Source organism: Cuculus canorus, chromosome Z (assembly GCF_017976375.1).
Source record: "Cuculus canorus isolate bCucCan1 chromosome Z, bCucCan1.pri, whole genome shotgun sequence".
In the NCBI taxonomy this organism is placed as follows: domain Eukaryota; kingdom Metazoa; phylum Chordata; class Aves; order Cuculiformes; family Cuculidae; genus Cuculus; species Cuculus canorus.
Window position 1 is genome coordinate 17423947 of NC_071441.1, and position 24664 is coordinate 17448610.

Here is a 24664-nt window from a genome sequence, read left to right on the forward strand (position 1 = left end):
CTTTTTCCTTTTTTTTTTTTTCAAAATATGGATCATACCAGTCTGTAAACCATAGTACCCACTGGTATGTAAGCAAGTAATTTTGCATATATTCATGTCTATCATAGCACTGTGAAATCTTTAGGTGACATTTCATTATTTCAGGGACTTAATAGTTGCCTCCAAGAATCACGTTAAGTCATAAAAACCTTAATGTTCCCCTCCTTCCAATATGAAAATCAGGTTTTACAGAATGTAGACCAACCAACAATTCCATTCTGGTTCTGAAAACAGCAAATGTTAGCAAACTGGTAACGCAAAGTTACATACAAATTTTACACATGCTATTCTGGGTTTTAAAATTATGGACTGACAGAAGGCGTTATCCATAGCATTTTCCTTTAAGACTCATAAAAGATTATCTGTAATCAATGAATAGAAATTTTTAATACTAAGTGCTGAAGATGCAGACTATACCATGAGAACTGCTGTTTCCCCATGTCAGTGGTTGTTTATTCACTATATGCTAATATTAGCATTATTATAGGTTATTATCAACAGTTACCTGCAGTTTGAATTCTAAAACATTTTCTCCTGGTTTAATCTTTCCCAATTCAAGCAGATCTATCAACTGAAGCTTTTTCTTATTTTTTCTTCTATACCTCACTTGATTTTGTTCAGTTTTCTGATTACTACAGCTCTGGGAAGATTTCTCACTGAGGTTTACTGTATAGTCTGTATTTGAGGAAATGTTTGTAAGCATCGAGTTGGCATTAAATGATTTCTCACTAATCTGACAGGCCATTTGCTGCACAGTACCAGGGACGTTCTTTGTAGATGTTAATAAAATTACTTGCTGCTGCTGCAAAGCTTCTTTCTTATTTACATATCTATGTAGATCTTCATCTGCAAGAACCTGCTGGCAGTCACTGCCTGGCTGACAGACACTGTAATTGGCAACAGTGCTTCGGGGTTCTACAGTATTTGATGTGTTGGTCACTGAAGTAAGATTTAAAGACTTGTTTCCTCGTTCTGCAATTGATACACAATCAATGTCTTTTTGCTGTGAGCACTTTGTTTTAGTCATGGGAACAGCAGGTTCTGAAGGCAATGTGACCACTTCTACAGCATTTGTCAGCTCTGACATGTTGTCGAAGGGATATTCTCTTAACCTCTTTTCAGATGCCAAAGCATGATCAGAAGCCTCTTTGCTTCTAATTGCTTCTTTATTTGCTCCTGTCTCATCCAAGCAGATGTGTGGACGTTGGCTGCATTCCTGAGCTGAAAATCTATTTTCTAAAGAGAGATGTGCTTCCAGTCGGTTTCCATTAGGCATGCTGGCACCAAGCCCCTTACTAAATGTAACTACATCAGGACACACGGCTTCATCATCAGTTAAACCATGTCTTCTGTCATTTCCAGGGGAAATAACTAGGTTTGAGACCTGCTTCTCTGAACATGATGCACTGAGCACTTGATTTGTTTTTCTGTAATCTTGTATTTTCTGGACTAATTGTTCCTGTGTTTGGGCAACAGTCAATAGACTCTTTTGCTTAGAAGCAAGGTTACCTATTTGATTCCTCAGTGCTCCTTTCTTAAAAGATTCCACTGAAGCCCTATAGAGAATTTAAGAAAGTAATAGTAAGGACACCAGAGTTACTGTAAACACAAAATGAAAACAGATTAATAGACATAAGCTCCTAAGAACAGCACTCTGCCAACACCTACAATTTGAAAAAACTTTTTATCACATATATAGTTCAAATTTCAGGCTTACACAAAACAAACTGCAGAATCCCATCTAGAAGTAGGACACAGAGTAATAACCTTGTTCTCCTCTACCACTCTTAACTCACAGAATCAAAACTGCATCTGTATTATCACTGGCTGGTCTTTTATCACCACGAATCACAATACTTCACTAAAATCAATGTATTTGTGGCTCTAATTTGGAGCCTTTTAAAATGAACTCAGGATGAGCTACTGAAGGACGATACTATCAGAAATTTTTTTACTGGGTACACAACAAAACATTTTTGTGAGCCACAATTGTAATAGTACCATATGATCATTAAGAAAAGAGGACAGAGCAGTTTAGTTGTATGTTAGGTTGGGAATGTCTCTCCTATCATCAGACCCTGCTTCCCAGTTGAGCTGATCTCCCTGTGAGACTGCTTCCCTGAGGGACATTATGTCCTTCTTGTTGGCAGGGAATTCCTTATTTTCCTCACTTCTTTTGATACAAGAGCCACCAGCCCAGCATAATACTCTTTTCTCTTAATTCCCCCTCATAGGATAAGTGCCATTACTCTCTACGTGGGATAAGTTGCACTACCACTCTGGCACAATGCTGCGAAGACAGGGGAGTACCACAACATTTGAGAAAAGGAATAGTAGCATGGTTTGCTTTTAACTCCACCAACAGCAGATGCCATGGAAGTAACACTATCTCAGTCTCTGAAGAGAGAGACTGTTGAGGGCATCAGCACAGAGGTAGAGCAAAAGTGGTGCAGAACAAAGATGGCCAAACCACAGCATAACAGTATCCATGCCTCTGCTGTGATATTGCGTGCTAAAACATCTTTAGAATTCGTGATAGAATCAACATATCAGTGTATGGTTTGCCATGGAACTACGTGAAAGCTATATACTGTTGCTTTTCCATGACCAAATGAATACTGCTCGTGCAAACAATATGTAGACCTTCTGATCAAACGGCTTAGACACATCCATTGACCATGACGCTACATTGTTAGCTGAGCCCTCACCAGATGACCAGCATTCAGGTAGGCCCTCTTAGAAGGAAGTATAAAAAGCCATGTGAGAGGCAGCAGCAGGAAGGTGACAATTCACATAGTCCATGCTCACACTGAAGTGAGTACTCCTGGCTCACATTTGAGCTGTCCTCATAAAAAGGAATGTTTGCAAGCATGCTTCAAGCCATTGCTCTAAATGGCTTTTGTGGACTGTTGGTTGAGCACTCCCAATCTAGAGGTGCTAAAGAAGCAAAACTGGAGACAGGGACACTGAAAGTAGTGTCTGAGTTGATATTGCTTCCCTCAATGCTACTGCAAAAGTAATCTAACTGCTCAGTACCCCCATTTCCTCATTTCTGCTTGGCTGTTTTTCCACAGTTTTTGTATGTTTACTACCTAATTTCAGTGGTCACTGTGTGCACAGTAACTGATCAGTAGGTGTTAGCTAAGCCCTGATGTTCTTCCTTAATGTAAAGTCTCCTTGGAGTAACTAAAGCAAATATGGATGAAACCAATATGGATTAAGAAAATCTGAATGAAAACCACATAGTTTTACCTTCATGAAACTGTATGCTAATCTGCTAACAACGTCAATTGCTGTAAAGAATAGCTTCCGATAAATACAATCCTTGTATTCTACTTACCTGTATTTTTCAGCAAGGGTATCCCTTTCTGTTTTCTGTTTTGCAAGCATTTCATTCGAAGTATCTTGAATCTGAGAAAGCCTTTGGATATACACACCTGTCCAATATTTTGATATCATTAAAATGATGATGGCAATAAGCAGTAGAAAATAATTATGGTAATAAAATTCATAATGTAGCAAATACACAGCCAAAGTATGAAAATATTGTTACAGGAGTATCTTATACTGTCATGCATACTGATATCTCTTTACAAGTACAGTACCTTAATTATCCCCTTTTGTTAAATATCTTTTTCTAAAATAAGAAGAGCAATTATAAATTCTTCTTTATATGCCCTAACTCTTACTCAAATAACATCAGGGAGAGCTCACGAGTCATGACCAGCAGATACCAATGGGAAAATACGTTAAACGTGTAACCTAATTCACCAAATTCTAAACCAGGAAATATAAGCTTTCCATGATCATGAAAAATATGAAACTACAGGATTAAACACGACATTTACAAAATGGTTCCTCAAAGCTGTTTCATAGCACCTACTAGTATTTACTTACTCATTAAAATTAAAAAAAATCAAATAAAATAATTAAAATATTGCTCTTATTAAGGCAGCTTAGCAGCGAATTAGAATCTCTTATTTACAGTGGGTTGGATTGCCGAATTCTTGTGGATTTTATTCTATGTTATAAATCTGTCTATGTATTTCTACACTTTTGTCCAGCCTTGTGCCTCTTCGCAAGTCATACCTATGATTCAGTATAAGAGGTGCTACTAATGCTTTTGTCAATATTGGTAACAGATTACCATATTGTTTTCCCTCACAACCCTAAACAGGATAAGTCTGATGGTTTTATTTCGCTCATTTATGAAACCACAATAAGCTCTGCATATTGGCTTCTGCATATTGTACCACCTGCCTGTTTGACAAACATTTTTCAAGAAAATATATAGATTTTAATTAACAGTTCATATGCCATAAATTTCAGTTGGAATCTATAAATCAGTGTAATTCCATATTTCACATTTATTTGTAAAGGAATAAATTGACTACTTTAAATATATTTTGAAAGCTCCACCCTATATTTAGGAAAATACTCTTCCTTTCTGTCAAGAAGACCCTTCCTTTCTGTAACGTTTCATTGGCATGAGCCCTGTTTAGATGTTTAGATGATAAGGACAGCTGGGGAGACACTTTGGTCAAAGGCAAGCTTTGCCAGTTGAACAGTCATGGCACAGACAATAGATTTAAACTGCTGTGCGGCATGAGCATCATGATCTCCTACAAAGTCAGTGCCACTCAGTGGGCTCTTGAGATTAACCTGAACTGAGAAAGCCTAAGACAAAATACACCTCTGAGCACCAGCATTTCTGACACTGCCAGTCATCCACAGTGTCTGCCTTAAAGATTTTTCTTTTATCCTTCATAAATTATTTTAGGCTCATGAAAGTCCAGCCACACAGAAGGAAAATGCTGCATCCATTACTTCACATACAGACACAGTTACTTTTGACCATGGAGGGGCTCAAGTAATTGTAACTGATGCAGTTGCAAGCAGTGTGCATTCTTATTTAATGATCTCTTTTTATATGATTAGGTTGACTTGAAACACATGCCTCCAAGCAGCATGCTTCCCTTCTTTTGTCATCATATTAATTCCTGTGTAAACTGGAAGTACTTCAAGAAGTGCACCTACCTGGGAGCTGCTATTAATTTTTTTTCTCTGAAGCTGTATTTTCCAGCAGAGATATTCAAATATATTATGTGCAATATTATTTTAAAAACAATTACATTACCGAAGATATTTACCCCTAAAAAAAAGTGCAGCAACTTGAATTTACATCTACCTGCGTCTTCAGAAGTTCTCAATTCAAGTAGCAACAGTTCTTTTTGCTTGTCTTCTGCATTTTGTATGGCAGCAATAGCCTCCTGCTAACAGAGAACTCATAGTAAGAAGTGGAGCCGAGTGCACTATATAAAACACAGGCCATGATGCATGGCCAGCAGGTTAAGTATTGATGGACTCAAGTCACTCTAGGCGGGGATTTACTGTGCAAAGGCAATAGGAGCACCAGTAGGATAGATGTACACAGTGCCAAGAGTATGCTCTACAAGAGGCTGTCACAGCCTGGTTTTGCCGAGGCATTCAAACTAGTCCATGCTCAGAGTCCCACCTCTGAGCACACTATAGGTATTAGACAGTGAATTTCACCATGACAGCATCACCTAAACAATGTAGACATAGCCTACAGATACCAGCAAGAGCTCTCCAAACATAAAACTTGTGCAAAAATCTCCCCAGCCACTATAAATTAAGATTAAACAATTTCTAAGTACCTTGATTATTATGAAGAAAAATAATTACTCTTTAAGAGAGCCATTTCGGAAATGTAATGAAACATGTCAGGATTCCTTACCTTTTTTTCTATTCATATATGCAATAGGAAATGTATAAAAGGAAATAAATTTAAGTGCACAGGAATTATGAACAGAGAGAAGCAATAATATAGACTTACATATGGTAAGTAATAGCTTATATACTGTAAGTCTTTGCATGGTGCTGTTTTTACATACAACCTAAAGGGTTAACTATTTAAATGATATTTTAATGTTATTCAGTCAGTAAATGACACTACGCAGTACTACACTATGAAGCAGTTTAACAAAATTCTATTATCTACACTCACCACATTGTATTTCTCATGTTGTTGCTCCAAACCTGCATTGTGACTGTCACAGGAGTCACAACGAAGACTTTTTGATCTTCTTGACCTAGAAGGATATCTCCTCTCTCCACAATTAGTAAAACATAAAGAGAATTTAAAATTAATTTGCAGAAGCATAACAGGTTAGATTAGTTAATGTAGGTCACAAAGATGCAATGGCAGATCTCATCATATAATAATATTCTGTATATGCAAATGAGATCAAATTGAGGTAGCATAAGGAGACAACTCTTTAAAGCTACCACTTTCAAAGACACGAGGGATGTATGGATAACAACAAAAATCTGAAGAGCCAAATATGTCCTTAAACCTCATTCTCTTAAGAAAAAAAATAATGTCTCATATTTTCTGAAACAAACAAACAAACCCCTAAACATTCACTAGTTAATAGAGTTAAAAATACCAGTTCCAGATGATATGCAGCTCTGCAAATTAGCAGCATTCTAATGCACAGTTTGTCCTTATGACTACAGGATAATCCTATGATTTACATTATGATACCAACATACCTCTAACTTCAATAGTCCCAAGAGGATGTACAGAGTCCACAGCACAGTAACACTTTAGCAGTTCTTTCATTTCATCATCATAAGCTTTATCCAGAGCACTCTGCCCTGAACCATCCTTCTCACAGGGATTTGCTCCATGATGTAGCAGAATGCCGACTGCCTATTATGTATTAGTGTTTGTATTACGATAATTCTTGTTGTGAACTTACAACACAACTCTAAGTGTTGTATCTATCATAAATCACAAATAATAAAGGTACAAATAAGACAATCTAAAACCTGTTACACTTGTACTCCCAGCTAAAAGAATATGTTTAATTGGCTATTATAAACACAGACTTGTATCTGACATTTCTGTTTTTTCATTAAAATACACAAATAATTCAGAACTTGTTATCAAACCTACCATCTTTATGGTATTGCTACAGATAACAATTACAAAGCTTCATATATCTAAATTAAAAGAATCTGATCAATTGTATTAAGACCAAAGCGCAGCAAATATGTAGATTTTTTTCCCTTAAGTACTTAAAAGTGGGTTTAGTTTTCAGCTACACGCACTGATAATTTTTTCCTAATTCCAAATACTTGCAAGTCTGCTTAATTGCAAAATGTGGAAATTAGGTCAGTGGTGTCAGTGTGATCAACTACTCCCTGAAATTCAGAGCATATGAAAGTGTTGATGAGGTCAGATGCTTGGATGGTAAAGACTTTTCACACATATGATTTCTCATCATTAGCATTTCTTCTTTCTTACACTCAGACTGCTTTAAGTATCAGAAAGTACTAGAAAGAGAATATTCTATAGAAGTCCAGAATCTTCTTCACCAGTTTTCCCCCATATTATTGAATAACAGCTGATATTTCCAAAAACCCTACTGACAATTTGGCACCAGGCCTGTGAAATCATGCCCTTATTTTATCTTTGCTCATAGAAAAGATATATGTGAAGAAATATCAGCCCTTCTGACAGGAATAGAAGTTGTATGTTTGAGTCAATCTGGCATCACCTTTTTACACTCAGTTCCCTGGAACTGACATTTTATTTATTTGTGTGCAGTTCTGTGCCCCATAGTGTAACAAGGATGAAAAGGTCCTTGGATGCCTCCGGAGGAGGGCAAAAAAGCTGATCAAAGGGCTGGAAGACATGTCCTAGGAGAAGCGACTACGGACTCTGGGTTTGTCTGGTTTGGAGAAAAGAAGGCTGAGGGACAAACCCATTGCTCTCTACAGCCTCTTGAGGAGAGGAAGTGGAGCAGGAGGTGCTGGGATCCAGTGTCAGGATGCATTAGAAATGGTTCAAAGCTGTGCCAGGGGAGGTTTAAACTGGACATTGGGAAGCATTTCTTTACAGAGAGGGTGGTCAAACCCTGCTAAAGGCTTTCTAGAGTGGTAGTTGATGGCCTGAGCCTGTCAGTGTTTAAGAGACACTTAGACAACACCCTTAACACATGCTTTAACTTCTGGTCAGCCCTGAAGTGGTTAGGCAGTTGGACCCCATGATCATTGTAGGGCCCTTCCAACTGCAAGTCTATTCTATTCTATAGAACCGTGGAATGGTTTGGGTTGGAAAAGACGAGTTGATAACAAAATTAGTTGATTTTTAAACAACAGGCCTAGGTTCTTTTATATACAAAACCCATTTTCTTTACGATGAGGGTGGTGAGACACTGGAACAGGCTGCCTAGACAAACTGTGGATGCCCCATTCCTTGAAGCATTAAAAGCCAGGTTGGCTGGAATTTGGGCAAGCTGATCAAGTGAAATATGTCCCTGCCCACCGCAGGGAAGTCAGACAAGGTGATCAAATTCAGAAGGCTCAATTTCAGTATTATTTTTTAAAAAAACAATATATGGGAGAGAACAATGCCAGCTCCTGATTTTTTTTATTTGTCCACTGGACTGAAGAAGGCAACTATCACTACTGAAAAATATTTCTTTCTCTATTTTTGATGACTTTAAAGAATATCGGTTTATTTCCTAAATGCAAATCTACACCCAAATTGTATTAGCAACCTTATCTAAACCAGGGTTTTGCTTTCTTGACCCTTTACTGGAAATCAGGTTCAAGAAATCTAATGTAGAAGAAAAATGTACCTCGAAATAATTGCCAGAAACAGCATCATGTATTGGCAAAATACCATCCAGACCTCTGCAGTTAACATCAGCACCAGCTTTCAATAATTCTAAGATCACTTCAGTAAATCCCCCATTGGAAGCTTCATGAATTGGTGTCCAACCTAATAAAAGCAAGATGACACGTACAGTAGCATGTGATTTGGAATAATCCACTGAAATTACTAATTAGCATTTATACATTTTGCTGCGTTTGCTGTACTATAAGCAATGGGTTACTCGCTTTAAAATATTTTCTACAAACAATCACCTTGAAATGCCAAAGTAAATTATTCCCTGTGCAATTCCATTTACGTTAGAGAAAAATGTATCCAATATTAACCAGAAAAATACCATTTACTTTTCTACTATACTACTATAATAAAATAAACAAAGCAACAGAGTAGAAAGACTCTAAAAGCTCAGAAGCTTAATATAAATGGTCTGATTTCTAAACGCAGTGGCACTTTATAATACCAAGTGTGCCAGGCAACCAGAATAGAATACCATCCATCCTGAAACTATAAAGACAGAAATACTTTATATATTAAGGTAGAAAAAATAAAAACCAATCTTGTCATCTGATTGTCGTCCTCATTGCCTAAGGAAATAATATTTCTGTGAATCTGCTTCACACAGAGTATATATTTATGTGTTTAAGCATTAGTTCTCCTGATGAACTTCCAAGTCCACTTTCCATACATATTTCTGAAAACGTGCTTTTCAGCAGAGGAGCAAGACCAGATTAATGGCCCTGCTGAGGAAAAATCTGCATTAGCTCCATGCTAAGACAAAAATTCAGAGACTCACTGATTGTGCTTGCACTTGTTGAATGACTTCCTTTCCTGCTCAGAGATATATCACCAAATCAGGAATTCATAATTATATTAAAATTACATAAATTATATAAAACCATATATGCAATAAATTATATAAAGTTGTATCATAAAACAAGCCCGTAAGAGAGTAATTTTCAAACCTGCATTGTCCTGCTCATTGACACTAATTCCAGATGATATTAGGGTTTTCACCAAAGACAGATCTCCTCTCCTAGCAGCAACATGCAGTGGAGTTTCCCCTTTTTCATTTCTCTTCACTTTCTTCTTTTTCTCAGATCTTGTATTATAGGTACCACGTAAAACTATGGTTTCTTTTAGGGCAGACAGGGAACATTTTAAACATATATTTGGATGTTCATTACGAAAAACAAAGAAAGATTAATTATAAACAAATAATTATTATTCATAACTCATTTTAATTAATGTAAATGTGTGAGATACTGTTGCCTCAACTATCCAATAACATTAATTAAGTACATCAAAAGGTTGGAAGGTACTGTGTAACGGTTCAGACAACAAACAGACCCTACACAAAAGAACTGACAGTTCAAATCTAGATGACTAAGGGATACAATGGATATTAGGGACCAACAAAAAAGGTAATAAGGTTGAAGTTTTATAACAGATAGAGGTAGGGAGTATGTTATGTTTCTCCATACACTGCTTTCAATTTACCAGGCATGCTTGCTAACTATGTACAGTACACACATAAAGGTATTTAAAAAACTGTACAAAATTGCAGACTTCACCACCACCTCTTTCTCACTCCTAATTCTGTATCATGTTATTTTTTTAAACCACTGTTCCTGCTCTATAAAACTGTGCTATCCACTGAGTCCTTTCTCTGAGTTCTTTTTTTAAGTCCACTGAGTTCTTTCTCTGATTTCTTGAAAATCTGTAATTTCTCCAAAAAAAAAAAAAAAAAGACTGTGTAAGGTTTTAAATAAGCATTTTGCAACTATTATCCATGTTTTTTATTATTTCTGTAAAAAAAAAATTGCTGCATCCCAACCATTTTCCGTTCTCATCAGACAAGCTGTCCTCTCAAATATTTCCAGTTATCAGTACCCATTACTATCAAACATCTTCCAAGATTTGACACTTGCCTTTCTTTAGACTCTTCCTACCTTCTGGAGAATCTGCTTTTCCATAGTTTCCTTTAAAGTAAACTACAGAGCTTATCACCCAAAACCGTGTGGAAGAATGTGAAAGACATACTCTAACTATATTAAAGACAGATATGTTGAAAGGATGTACCCACACTAACTTTAAACTAGCTTGTTCAGGCACTGCTGCAGCCAGACACTCACTACAGGCTGTTCTAACCTGTCAGAAAGCATTCAGGTGGTTCTTTTGCATTGGGGGTACATGGCCCACATTGTACTGGCAACCAGAAGAGCTACAGACTCTTTTTAAAATGAAAACTGAGATTCTAGCGCATGCAAAGAGGTCACATTACTGTAATAATCCTCCAGATCTGAGACCTACTTTTCTGTAAGATAATGTATTGTCTTTTGTCTAAAAGCTTCTGGGTCTGAACTCTCAAAGCAATCATCTGTTTTCTAGTTCTTCCTCTTTTTCCCCTTTCATTCATGGGAGAATGTCCCAGGGACTCTTTAGAGACACGGGTATAAAAAAAGGCGCACAACAGCCCATTAAGCTAATGACCTTTAGCAATACCAGCTGCAAGTGAATAGACATAATTGCAAAGTTTTCCACTTAAGTTGTCATGCACAACAGTTTGTTCATGGTTGTTGGGAAACATTTATAAATGCATAATGGGACATTGGTATGTGAATCACAAAATACTGGTTCTCTGTGGAATGCACTGCCCAGTGGGTCATGAGCAGGAACGATCAGGGATTTCACAAACACAAACTCCAGTCAGCACACATACAAAGCTGAAACAGAGATCAGAGTCACCAGCAAACAGACTAGATTAGGCTGCCATACCTCAATAACTTCAAGAATATCGTCTTTCAGAAAGACATCTGAATACTTCAACGTTGGTCTATAAGTAATTCTTGCCACAGATTGAACTACAAGGAAAGAAGCTGTTCCTATCTTCCTTCTGTGTAAGCAGAATAGGAATACTGAGAGCCTCGGAAGTGACTGATTACAGATTAAAGTAAAGAAGGAATTAATCATTTAGGAAGAAAAGGTTTTTATTCAGAAATACAATAACGTAAGGAAGACCACTGGGGGGACAGAAACAATCAGATGAGACAGAAAAGTCAGTTAATGAGGAAGAGACATGAGTGCAAAAAATCTGAAAAACCCACAAGTCAGAAAACATCATTCCATCTTCCACTTTTTTCTGCCGCAATTTGAATGCCATTGGCGTGATCTCCAAAACTATCAATGCCTTCAGCTCTAAGAAAGGCTATACTTTCTCTTATCACCTCTCAAATAGTAACATTCTCCTGGTATGAAGGGAATAATTAAATTCTAGCTGAAGAAGAATAAAATATTACCTGAAGAATCTTTTCGGGGGGGGGGGGGGGGGGGGAAGTAATCTGTGAAATGCTATTCCAGAGGAGACCTAAGTGTAAGACACATATCTGGAATAAAGTTTTTTTTTAAATCATAATTGCATTTATAGGAGGCAGAAATATGAAGGAAGAAAGCTCCAAAAATGTATTAATTAACATGGACCTTATTATAAAGACTGAGCAGAAATATAGGAGCTACAGAAAATGACATCCGTAGGGAAAGGAATAACTCATATGTTCAGTGTTTATTCTTTCAATAATTAGCAGTGGATGATGACATATATCAGATACACTGCAGATTTTTTTTTCCAGAGTGAAGTAAAAAGGGATTCCTACAAAAAGAGGAAACAATCTGGAGAAAGAAAAGCTGAGTAATCACACTAGCAAACACTAGAAAGCAGTAAGTAACAAGAGTACCTACTCCTTTCCTCTTCCCCTCAATTCCCACAAGAAGCCATGAGCTTGTAGTCCAGAAACTCAGGACAGCAGGAACTTAAGACAGTTTGAAAACTAGCAACTACCTGAGATGAGAAGAGGAAACCATTTTCTGTTCATCTAAAGGAAGAAGAGGGCAGAGAAAATGATCAGCAGGGATTTCACAGTTTCCTGAGTGTCACAGGACACTGCAGAGAATGGCTGACGACTCTTTTATTCAACTTGTAATACTAGTGATTATCCAGGCAAAGTCTTCAAAGAGAAGTAGGGTAGTAAGCTAAGAAGAAAAATAGGTAAACAAAGGAGTAGGTTGATAATATGTGTGCATAAGTAGTTGTCCGTATTGTGTGTGTACAAATGGGCATGTATATTTGTTATCCATCTTAAATTTTAAGTGTACATGCTGTTATGTATACTGGTTTTAAAAGTTTTTAAAGGATGTAGGAGCATGAACACCACTGATTTTCAAAATATATACAATCTACTTAACACCAGCATTCATTTACATCCTACTCAACAGCAACCAAAGTTTGACCAATAGATGCCAGGAACACATACCTGCAGTCCAAAGAACAAAGGAAAATACTTTGCTGCACACATTTGGAAAAAATAAATTAAATGTTATATTCACACACAAATACACATGCATTCACACACACATCATTGAACTTATACATATAAAACCCACTTTATCCTGTGTACATATACACAAAGCACTGATTTACAACGACCCAATCGTTATTTGAATGCTAAAGTTTCACAAAGCTACAAAGAATTATACACAAAAAATAGTTTGAAGAAAAAATGCCAGCAGAAAAATATGAATAGCTACAAAATATTTTACAACACAACTCACATTGAAGATGAAAAGCTGTACTGATTCAAAAACTAACCTAGTGTAAGAAGTAAATTACAGAGCAACAGTAAAGGAAAAATTAAAAAAAAAAGGGAAACAAATGATAGCAAATATAAATGAGTTGTAGAAAACTGCTGTGGAAAACAAAAGAAAACAAGGAAATAGTCACAGACAGCTAAAGTCTCTAGAAGGCAGCTTTTTAAAATCTACCAACCCAGAAAAAATAATTCCCAAACTCTTAATTCCCAGAGAGAAATGACAGAATTGTCTAAGATAATCAGAAGAGACAAATACTCTATTCTGTATCAAGGCAAAGCTACTCAATAAATTCCTATCATCTAATGACATAGTTCTTTTCATTTCAACAAAAGTTAAGGAGAATGCCAAATGAGCACGGTTCCCATTTGAACAACAGGTTTTCATTTTAGTAAGTCTTGAGTGCTATGGTTTTCTGGCTCTAGAAAGAAACAGAGTACACAAGATTACAGCCAGCTTTACCAAAAAACAGAAAGTGAAAAATACCCAGGGGTTATGATGAGGAATCAGTTGGACCAGAGCTCTCGTGTGAAAGAAAGGCTACAAGATAAATGCAAGGCTTAGGAATTGGATAAAACTGCTAAATAGAACGCTGGATGTGTAGGCAGAAGAGACTATAACTACCAGAGGACACAAGATCCTTGTCATTAGAAAAGTCGGTTTGTTCCTGTACTACAGCTAAAACCAAATGTACCGGTAGAATCAGAGCCTATGCTGACTTGTGCCTGACGACAATATAGTCTATAAAAATAAGCGTAGACATATGTGTGCCAAATACATGGAGAGTAAGGTTTTCTTCTCTGACCTGTGGTACATAAAACAGTTAACTGCAGACCAAGCGAGCATTATTTAAAACTATCCATTATGTAACATAATTAACTAAGGATAAATTTAATGTTATTTTAAGCTCTTGGATATGATTCTGCATCCCCTCAACTACAGTGCGGAAAGACTGATACATGTGATCTGAATAAAGTAAAGTAACTACGTGCATTCTGTAAAATGGTGTACAGGAGTTCTGGAAATATTTCAAGTACTTAGAACACAGCACAGCACTTGTTCAACATACTATGTAACCTTTTCCAAACTTCCCCTCATGTATTATGAAAAAACTTCTTCATAAATGTCTGAAAAAAAACTCCACAGTTTTTATAAAGTATTATTAATTTCTCACCTGATTTCTTGGATGTTTGCCGTTTTGATGCTTGCCTGATTTGTGATTGATTAGATGAAAGGTTGGTTTTGCTGCTACTAGGATATGAGGCTGCTTTTTGGCTTGCTTCCTGAGGGTCTAATCTTACTCTTTTAGTTTGGAATTCTTGTGCTTCAGTAAACTGTGAAAGCATGTTGGTCTCTGCATTTCCTTCTTCTCCATTATTTTCAGTGCCTTCTGTTTCACTTATTCCAGCAAACACTCCATCATCTGTTGGTGTAACAAAATAACTTAAGAGTATCTATGGCATAATACTAGTAATTTCAGAAATTATAACTGATATTAAAATCAATGTCAAAATAACCACCTACTCACAGCTAAAAAAATGCCTCACTCACTCAGTTTTTGAATATACTTTAACAAAATAAATACTTTATCCACTATTCATCGTATGTTAATGTACCAAGATTGAATCCAAAACAATTCAAAGATTCTTTTGTGAAAACATGACTTTTATTGATTTTTTGGTATTTAAAAAAAAAGCAACTTAAGAATGTCATTCTAATTAATGTAATGACCATTGCGGTCATATTTTGGTAACTAAAATGGGGACTTGGATATAAAATAACCCCCCAAAATACAAAGCAAAACTAACTAAATAATTAAGCTGGCATGGTGGTCTGTAACACCACACATTTCATGCATCTGCTATGTTTTTATGGCGAAATACATTCTCTGGAGATACACTGTTGTGGTTTTTTTTTAATAAAATACAAGAATGCTTAAAACAAACACATCAAAGAATTATTTTTAAAGAAAACCTGTCACCTGTTCCCTGTGAGGTTTCTTTGCACGTGTTTTCCACAATCTGAAATGAATGAGGAGATCTGCTGTCTGCATTAACACCAAAATGCAAATCTGCTTTTGCATTGGTCTCCTGAAGATCCTCTCTGTTTTGTCTATTTTGAGGTCTGCCCTTTTCATGGAGTTGTAAAGCCACAAGCTCTGTCTCTAAACTACTAGCATTTTCAGTTTCAATGTGACGCGCTTGAACACTTCCTTCTGCATTAAGCAGGATCCTCTCTCCTTTCTCTGGCTGCTGAGCCTTTTGTTCAGCAGTGCTTAGTACACCACTGGCAGAATTACAAAGAATTTCAGAAATACTTTCTCCATTAGTTGCTGCTAGAAGTTCACGTGCTAAGATTGTTTCTGCATTTGCATGAAGTGTCTGTTCAGTGCAGCTTGTTCCATTTTCAGATATATTAGTATAAATGTTCTGCACCTCATTTACAATAGTCTCTTGCAATACGTCCGTGCTGTCTGAATTCATAAGATTTGCACACATTGGTTCTGATTCATTTGTCTGTAAGGAAATCTATTCAAAAAAGGCAAAGAGAGTTTTAAACTTAGGGATTCTCCATTAATTTTGCTACCATCACCATTAATTTGACTTGTCAAGTTTGGCAAAGAAGTAATTTGTTCTGAAGGTCTTCTCATACCAGTATTTAGATACTTGTCACTCTAACTACAACTGTTACTCTGCTTGATCATTGGACTAACTCTTGACTTTCTGCTGTAACTTTAAAACTGATACATTGTGAAAGGAAGTCAACACAACTAAGTATTGACTGATAATCAAATTATGTTAAATCAGTAGTCTCACAATGATGTACTGACACTTTTTCTCCAGAAACCACTGATGTTGGGCAATGCAAACTAATGATCTCCTCCCCTATTACAACAGAAGTTGCTGAGCTTCCAGTAGTTCTGCCATTTTCTTCTGTAAATGGATTTTCACTGCTGAACTCCTGTTCCTACTGCAATTCTGTCTGACTTAGCTTAGTTTTCCTACAACATTAACAGGGATGCAACAATTATAATTAGAAACAGCGACAGTGTGGCCCATTTCATTAGGTCCAGCATCAGGGAAACACCTTTTCTATCATTTAACTGTTTGTTTGTAAATGAACCTAAACATGAGGTCCATCTAACATCAAACATTATTTCTCAATAGTTCTATTCTTGGCTGTAGCCTCTGCTCTAAGAATAGCAGATCTTGTCTTTTTCAAACCTGTATCTTTTTCATTCAGTTTTCTGCCTTCAGAATCACGAAGAACTTTATTTTTTATATTTCACCAAATTTGTTTTTCTGTTTTGCTCGTTCTTAGCAAAACTTCCTTGATGTTTTAGTATTATCGTTTTGAACTGTGCCATCTGTATTTGATTCTACCTACAAAACAGGCCATAAGCTTCACTTTCTGATAAATTGTTTTATTATATACTAAACCAGAACTCTGCTATTTAGAAAAAAAATAACATATTCCCTCTGCCTGTGCAGCTTTTTAAGACAGCAGAACAAAGAAATTAAGGAATTAAGAAATATATGTATAAAAGTATAAAAATTAATGGCTGAAATCCAATGATAAGTATCACTGAACTGCTTTGCACTTTTAGTTATTTCTGAATGTTGAACTGTCTTTGAATTAATGCTCTAAATTAATGTTCTAAAGAACCAAAAAATTGCTTCTGTGGTCAAGCTACAGTTTCACATTTCTAGCAATCCTGTCTGCAGTGACTGTAGGGAATTATAAAGAAAGGGAAATAACACAGCAAAAACATGCAGAATTAACTCATGGCAGTCTTGCAACAAAATTGCTCCAAAAGTCAATGATAAAGTACAATTATCCTGTTGATTACTTTGTTTCTGGAGGTAGAACCAGAACACAAACACTGCAACAACTCACCTAGCTATACAAATAATCAGTTACACAGTCACAGTAACAGGTTTTCCCAACCAAATTTTACACCACCTTCTACTTGGAGAACATCCTTCATCAATCAACCAATCTTTTAAAAAGTAATCAAAGACTGTGCACCATGGAAGCTGTTGCAGCACATTTCTAAGGACACTGTAGATTGCACTACTATGAGTAACGAGGACAGTTATCATAACCACGTAAGACTTCTGGGAGCAAGAATAATGTGTCTGTGTACATTGCATTATACATTTCAGATACTACCAGCTACCATCGTTAAAAGGAGAAAAAATGAAAGAGGGAAAGTACAGCTTTAAACGTCAATATCTGTGGTGCTATATGCAAACAAACTGTGACCAAACTGACTGATCATGGTGTCCTGTCTTCGTGTGAGGCATGAGCTCCCACATCTTACTGAGGTCTACTGTCCAACCCTACGCAACAGTCACTCCCTAACCTTTTCCTATGAAAACCTGATACAACCTACTACATGGAGACAACAGGCAGCTATCCTATTCCTGTATGTCACAGTTTCAGGCAGCTTTCTGCAAAGAGGCACTCATAAGCCATGTTTGTTGTAAACTATCTCTGCAGCACCCACAAAAACTCAGCAAGAAGCACTGTCCGTGAGAGGCAGCTGAGTGCCTCTGTCTTGCATCTTCATGAGTCCTCAACTTACCCCAAGTAACAATAAGGATCAGCAAGGCTTGCCAAAGAATTGGTATAACATTGGATATCACTCTGGTTCAGTCCCTTCTGCTGAATATAAGCATTTAGTACATTATACGAGGACTTAGAAATACATACACTTCAGAAATAGCTGTCTGCTTTAGTTTACTGGAGACTGCTAGTAAGCCTGTAACAGTTCAGCACCAAATTAACATCAAGATTCTTTGCAAAGATGTACCTTATGCAGGTTTGTCTCCTCTATGCTTTGAGTATTTAATATATTCTTTGAATCATCTCCACCTGAAATTAAAACAAAAGACAGACTTGAGAAGAGATCACAATTCTTTCCACTGCATAGATAGCATTTTGTGTCCACAATCTTGTATGTAACCAGAAAAATAATTAAGCCATAAGGGTTTTATTAGAATCTAAAATATAAATATGTAAGTATATATTTTTATATATATATAAAAGATACATATTATAATCTTGGAGTCTGATCTTTGTTGCAGACGGCACTTTATATAAACCAGAACAGACGAGAGTAAACTATGATGTTAGGATTCCAAATTTTTTGTAAGATTAGTGACCTGAGCAGTTCCTTTGAAATTTAGAGGAGCTACTGTATTTCCCTAACACCTAACAGGCTTTCCTGACCCCCAAGAGACTTTTTGGACACCAGTGATAATAGGATGATAGCCTAGCTTACATCTTTTCATGGACAGCATACTTGGACAGGCAAAGGGATGGAGTAGCTAAAACCAAACCACTGGTGGTTTGCTTTAGCTTTCCAGCTACACAGTGTGCTGACAAAATGGCATAGCAGAGTATAGCAGCTACCAAGACCCTACCCTAGCTATTGGTATACTTACTTAATCAATGAAACTCTATGCATTTACTTCTGGCTGGTATGTTCTTAAATATAGACCACCCATATTTAGAACCATCTAGCTTTTGTCATAGGCAAGCTTGATATTAAGCCCCTCCTGCTTCAAGTCTAGTTTAAAGCTCTGTCAATAAACCTTGCTATCTCATGAGCCAAGAATCTTTTTCCTATAGGTGAATCCTATCTGACATCAGCAGGCCTGGCACCCTGTATACCATCCTGGTATCAAAAAACAGACACAGACATAGTAACACCAGACACAGAGCCATGTATTAATAGACTGAGTCCCTCTGTGTCTTTCAATGTTGCTGCCCATAACTGGAAGGCGAGAGGAAAAAATTAACCTGCATACCAGATTCCCTTACCAACTGTTTCAAGGCCCTGAGGCCTGTTTTGATTGCCCTTGGACTACCAGCTTCATCGCTACCCACATGGAAGAGCAGTAATGGGTAACAGTCCACAGGCTGGAGACTCTTTCCAGATTCAAGCATACCACAGTCCACACTGACCTACTGGTGACCAACACTCCTAATTCTAACTCTAATCAAGGCTTATCTCATGGCATCTCTTTGTACCTTCCCCTAACAAAGCAGCCTCCTCCCAATGTTCTTCTTAACTTAGTTCCTAAGACTGTAAAAGATCCTACTCTCACCTTAGTTAAAATGTTCACCTACCTACAACTTGAAATTCACTAGCTCTTACCTACGGTAATATTACTCCAGTCCCATCCCTAACACTAGCAGTTAAGGATACGCAGTTAAGGCTTGGCATTCCCTAAGACCTAGATCTAATGCCAGATCCTCTATATTTTATTTTATGGATCCTTCAAAATTCAGCCTTTATGCCAGTTTAGAACTAATTTTTATCCCTAGCTCTAAGCCATACCCTAACCCTCAGCAAGTACAGCCATGTCCCTTTTTACATTTTGACAAGTGAAAAATATTGTGCTTCACATCTCCATTTCAAATTTAAAAGTAGCTTTAGCCCAAGAAAAAGCTGGACATTATTATCTTTTGAACTCTGCCATTGTGCAGCAATGGTATTGGGTAAGGAGTGCTTGGTGGTACTCAGGCATTGGACAGCAAAGTCCATGGAATTAATAGCCGTAATTAAGGAATTATAGTGCAACAGATGTTCTGGATGTCTCCGTTTAGTGGTGATGGTATGTCAGAATAGTTATTTCCTACCCGATACAGAATGTCTTCTGTATTTTGCCACATAGCTTTTAAGTAGTTTCTTCATAGATGGGTCAGAAGTTTCTTCTAATGCACATCTTCCCATCCCGTTTTTTAATAAGGGATCAGCTCCATACCAAAGTAATAATTCTGCCATCTAGAAAAATGTACAATCTGATTATTTCCTTTCTGTGGTTAACCCTGCAATCTTATTCCTGCACTAGTGTGGTTCTACTTATACCTCTGCCTTTCTTTCTTCACCACCTGCTATTACTTCAGACTGAGCTTGACTCATGTCCTTCACCCATGCATTTAAAGTCCCTCATAACTTCCAACCAGACTGCTACGGAAAAAACTGCCAGTGAAGTTTTCTCATTCATACATTCTCCTAACCATAAAGCAAATAAAAAAGGATTCAACCCACAGCAAAAACCCTCTTCAGCTTCATAAGTTGTCCCAAATCTATGGATATTTCAAGGAGTAATGTTGAGAACTCTTCTTTGTTAATGAGATCTTTAGCTACACATCACACTTATACGCTCTCCCCCTTAAGTCTACTATTAGAAAGTCTTTCATATACTTATAATTTTTCTGAAATAAGAAATTCATTTTGCCATATTACAGGTGCAGAAAGGGAAGAAGAAATCAACCTATCATAACAGCTTCAGGCAGAGAAGGTATCTTTGAAAGACAGCTCCAAATGCCACATTACCAAATGTCATCTTACTAATCACTATCACTAGTTTGTTGCCAGTCAGAAGCAACAAAAATTAAGCCTGACAGATCACTGCAGTGATACAACTATACTGCTCCTGAGTAAACAGAGCATCATTAGTGCCATTCTATGTGGATATACCAGCTCACATAACTCTAACACAGCTCTGTGTTAAATGATGTTGGTGTGCCTCAAGTTACCTAGCTGAGATCAGTGTTAGAATCACAGAACTTACACATTGCTTAGGTTGGAAAAGACCTTTAAGATCATGGAGTCCAACTGTTAATCTAACACCACCAAGTCTACCACTAAACCATGTTTCTTAGTACCACATCTACGCATCTTTTAAATACCTCCAGGGATGGTGACTCAATCACTCCCCTTGGAAGCCTGGTCCAATTCTTGACAAATCTTTTGATGAACCAGTTTCTCCTAATACCTAAACCTCCCCTGGTGCAACCTGAGGCCATTTCCTCTTGTTCTATCATTTGTCACTTGGGAGAAGAGACCCATACCTATCCCGCTACAACCTCCTTTCAGGTAGTTGTACAGACAGATGAGGTCTCCCCTCAGCCTCCTTTCCTCCAGACTAAACAATCCCAGTTCCCTCAGTCATAGTGCTGTAAACCCTTCACCACCTTCATTCCCCTTTTCTGCACACACTCCAGCACCTAAATGTCCTTCTTGCAGTGAGAACAGCAGCAATCTGTTTCTCAGTACTTCAGCCATTGTCCCAAACAGTTAAACAATCGATTTCTGCTTTTGGACAAATCTTATAAAGCATGGTATGGTTTGAACAGATACTGGGCAGAGAGACTTGCAAGCTCCTGAATTTACCCACAATCTGAAAAGACTAACCACATGTAAAGAGATTATGTGACCTTCTGAAAAATCATTTCTACCCCTAAACCATAATTTGTGTTCTATTTGGAATATACCTCATAATGGCCTTCTTTAACTGCATCTTGCAATGGTGTCATTTGTTCACGTCCTCTAGCATCAACATCTGCTCCTGCTTTCAAAAGTTCCCTTGCTATCTCACAAAAGCCTTTCACACTTGCTTCATGTAGTGGAGTCCAGCCTACAAAAAAGGAACACCTTTAGTTAACATTTGGGTGAAATAATTTATAAAAATTTATGTCTGATTTAGTTTGTCTATTTGATAAACATTTCAGGGAGAAATTGATGCATTTTACAATAAGTTGCATGAAGAAATGTTTATGAAAAAGTCACAAGGGCTGAAAGATTTTTGTCAAAATTTGTACTTACTGAAGAACCAGGTGCTGCTGCAACAATATTAGTTTTAGATTTGATAGTTTGGTTATGAAAGAAAATAATAAAAACTATTCCATCCACATCTTAGGAATTTTTCCCTGAATAAAACATATATGCTATTTTAAGAACATGATAATTTTTCATGGTGCTCTTCTATTTACATAGCCATGCTGAAAAGGGAAAGTAAGAAAGATGAGACAAAATAAAGACCTGAGTTTTTATTGCCAAACGAAAATGTTTTTAAGACTACCCAAGAATGGTTTGAGTTTCCAAAGAAAGCAATAAAAAAATCCTTACTGAAATTCCATATCCATTCCCACCTATATGCTATAAGCCAACACAGGAGCTTCATGACCCACTGAATAATTCTAGTCCGTGAAGAAGGTATTGAGGAAAAATAAAAGATGTAATGTAAGCCTTTGAACTGGGGTTAGCATATCCCTGCATCAGCTCCTTAAACATTCACTATGTGAAAGATTTTTGGAGAATGAGAAAAGAGGAAAAGGCAGAGGATACTCCGTTTCTTATCTTAGAGCTCTCAAACCAGCATGACCTCTAAAAGACCATTTTAATGGCCAGCCTTACTCTTCAAGCATCTCCTACTATGAAGGTTGTCTGTTTGATATATTATCAAATATGTGAATTAGTATGTGGATTAGGCTCATTAAGACTGTTCTGTTCTCATTAAGCAAAATTATCTTAATTTAATAGGAAAGAGAAACTCCTGAGACTCTCTTATATACCACTCAAACCAGAATACTGTGTATATTCGTACCTCTGTAAGTTACTGAAACAGAGTACTGCAGGACAGGAATAAGGAAAAACACTAGGCTAAGATGTGGACAACCACTGGTGGAGGAGTTCAAAGGAAGAGAAAAGGCATAGAAGCAGAATATAACCACCAGGACAATGACTCACAAAAAGAGTGAGATTAAAGTGCATTTGAAAATAACATAGGTCTGGCAAATCTACTTCTTTCTGATTATACCTCTCTCACTAAAAAAGAAAGATGGAGAGCCAGGTCAGCCTCTTGTCTATTCAAGAGGTTCAATTAAAACACATTTTGTGCAGTTGTGCTCCTCTCGCACTGAAAAAACAGCAGCCATAGTCTGTGGGTTGAAGACGCCTGGCAAAACATGCAAAGGCACAAAAAGAAAGCAGCAGTAAGGCTAAAAACTGGAAACCAGTGCACTTCAGCACCCTTGCCCACAGCGGCTGCAGCTGAATCCACATTATCAACGTCACTCTGTTGTCAGCACATGGCTTTGAAACCCATCAACAAAATACTTTCTCATCTACTTTTAGCACAAGTTAACACACATTACAAGTCACTGCTAGCTCAAGTCATAAGTGTACTATGCTGCCAAGTCTGATATTTGCTGCTGACCCAATCTATCTCTTGATATACTCCAGAAGATAGAGGATTTCTACCTTAATTTTGGTCTCTTATATGCCTACATTATGCAATAGTCTTTAACTGCAGGACACACTTTTCCTTGTGTTCTCACAGATCCATTGTGAAATCCTAGCCATTGTGAAACAGAAACACTCCAAGAACAAATCAAAGGTTTCTACCAAATCAGTCTGTGAAACCACTTTCTCTTTTGTTGTGGAAGTTTACAGAGCCTAATAGATGAGACAGGGAACTGCAAAATAAGGAATAGTATTACATTTCAAACAACCATTGTCCAACTTCAGGGTGTCAGGCAGTGTCTTTGACACAAGAGTATCACACATGAAGCTGGATAAGATGAATTGCTTCAATTAAAATGTTCACAGCTGGCCACTACTTGTCATGGTATTTTTTGGTGCCTAAGATAAATTAAAAATACAACATACCAAGCACCCACAGCTTATAAAGGTACGGCTTCCTTTAAGATGCAAGTGGCAATATCAGAGTCCCTGAAAAATTAAACTGGAAAATCTAAATCTTGGCATCTCAAGTTGGTCACTGGACCCCAAAAAAGGATCTTCAAAAATCATTACATTGATTATTTAATTAAGGGACTGTTTTATAATAAGCATGCACAGGACTGTTGAATTAGAGCTAAGTAAACCTAAATGTATCACAAAATTTTCTCTTTCAACATATTTTTAGACATAGGTCTATATATTTTCTCATTAAGAATTACCAAGTTAAACCAACAGAAATTTAATAATCTATTGACTAGTCGCAAGCCTATAGTCTTGTCCACTGCACAAACTCATAATATGGACCTTTTTTAGTTACAGGCAGACACCTGTTTTGAAAATAGTATGTTAGTTCAATTGCAACTTACCAGCATAATCCCGACTATTTACATTTCCACCGACTTTTATTATGTTACGTATAAGATCTATGTCTTGACAATCAGCAGCTCTATGCAGTAAGGTCTCACCATACATATTCTTCCTGCTAACTGATGAACGTGAAATGGTTCGGATCCGAGTTCTACGAAAGGCTTCTTGTTCTGAAAAATAATGTGAAAGTTCTATTGAACAGAAAAATATATCTCCTTTCTTATTTTGGCTTCACTTCACATTGCAGTTAGTAAATAGGCTTTCTGGAGAAAAATGTTCATTCAATCTAGTAGAAACGAATACCTCAAAACACACATTACCAATTAAATATTAATACCAGTCAATAAAAGATGCCATAGTGAATTCCA

The 24664-nt window shown here is 37.0% G+C and overlaps 1 protein-coding gene across 1 annotated transcript in view; it reads right to left on the bottom strand.

Annotated features, from left to right (window-relative positions):
• Positions 1-24664, bottom strand: part of ANKRD31 (ankyrin repeat domain 31) — a 63674-nt gene that overhangs the window by 17282 nt on the left and 21728 nt on the right. The window contains exons 9-22 of the mRNA XM_054054712.1: positions 24296-24466; positions 21680-21822; positions 20039-20183; positions 18204-18265; positions 15876-15915; positions 14562-14678; positions 11958-11972; positions 9709-9879; positions 8712-8854; positions 6616-6775; positions 6068-6171; positions 5228-5309; positions 3380-3476; positions 545-1595 (exon numbers count right to left, since the gene is read on the bottom strand). Coding sequence (XP_053910687.1) covers positions 545-1595; positions 3380-3476; positions 5228-5309; positions 6068-6171; positions 6616-6775; positions 8712-8854; positions 9709-9879; positions 11958-11972; positions 14562-14678; positions 15876-15915; positions 18204-18265; positions 20039-20183; positions 21680-21822; positions 24296-24466 — 2501 coding nt within the window. The remainder of the gene's footprint in view (positions 1-544; positions 1596-3379; positions 3477-5227; positions 5310-6067; positions 6172-6615; positions 6776-8711; positions 8855-9708; positions 9880-11957; positions 11973-14561; positions 14679-15875; positions 15916-18203; positions 18266-20038; positions 20184-21679; positions 21823-24295; positions 24467-24664) is intronic.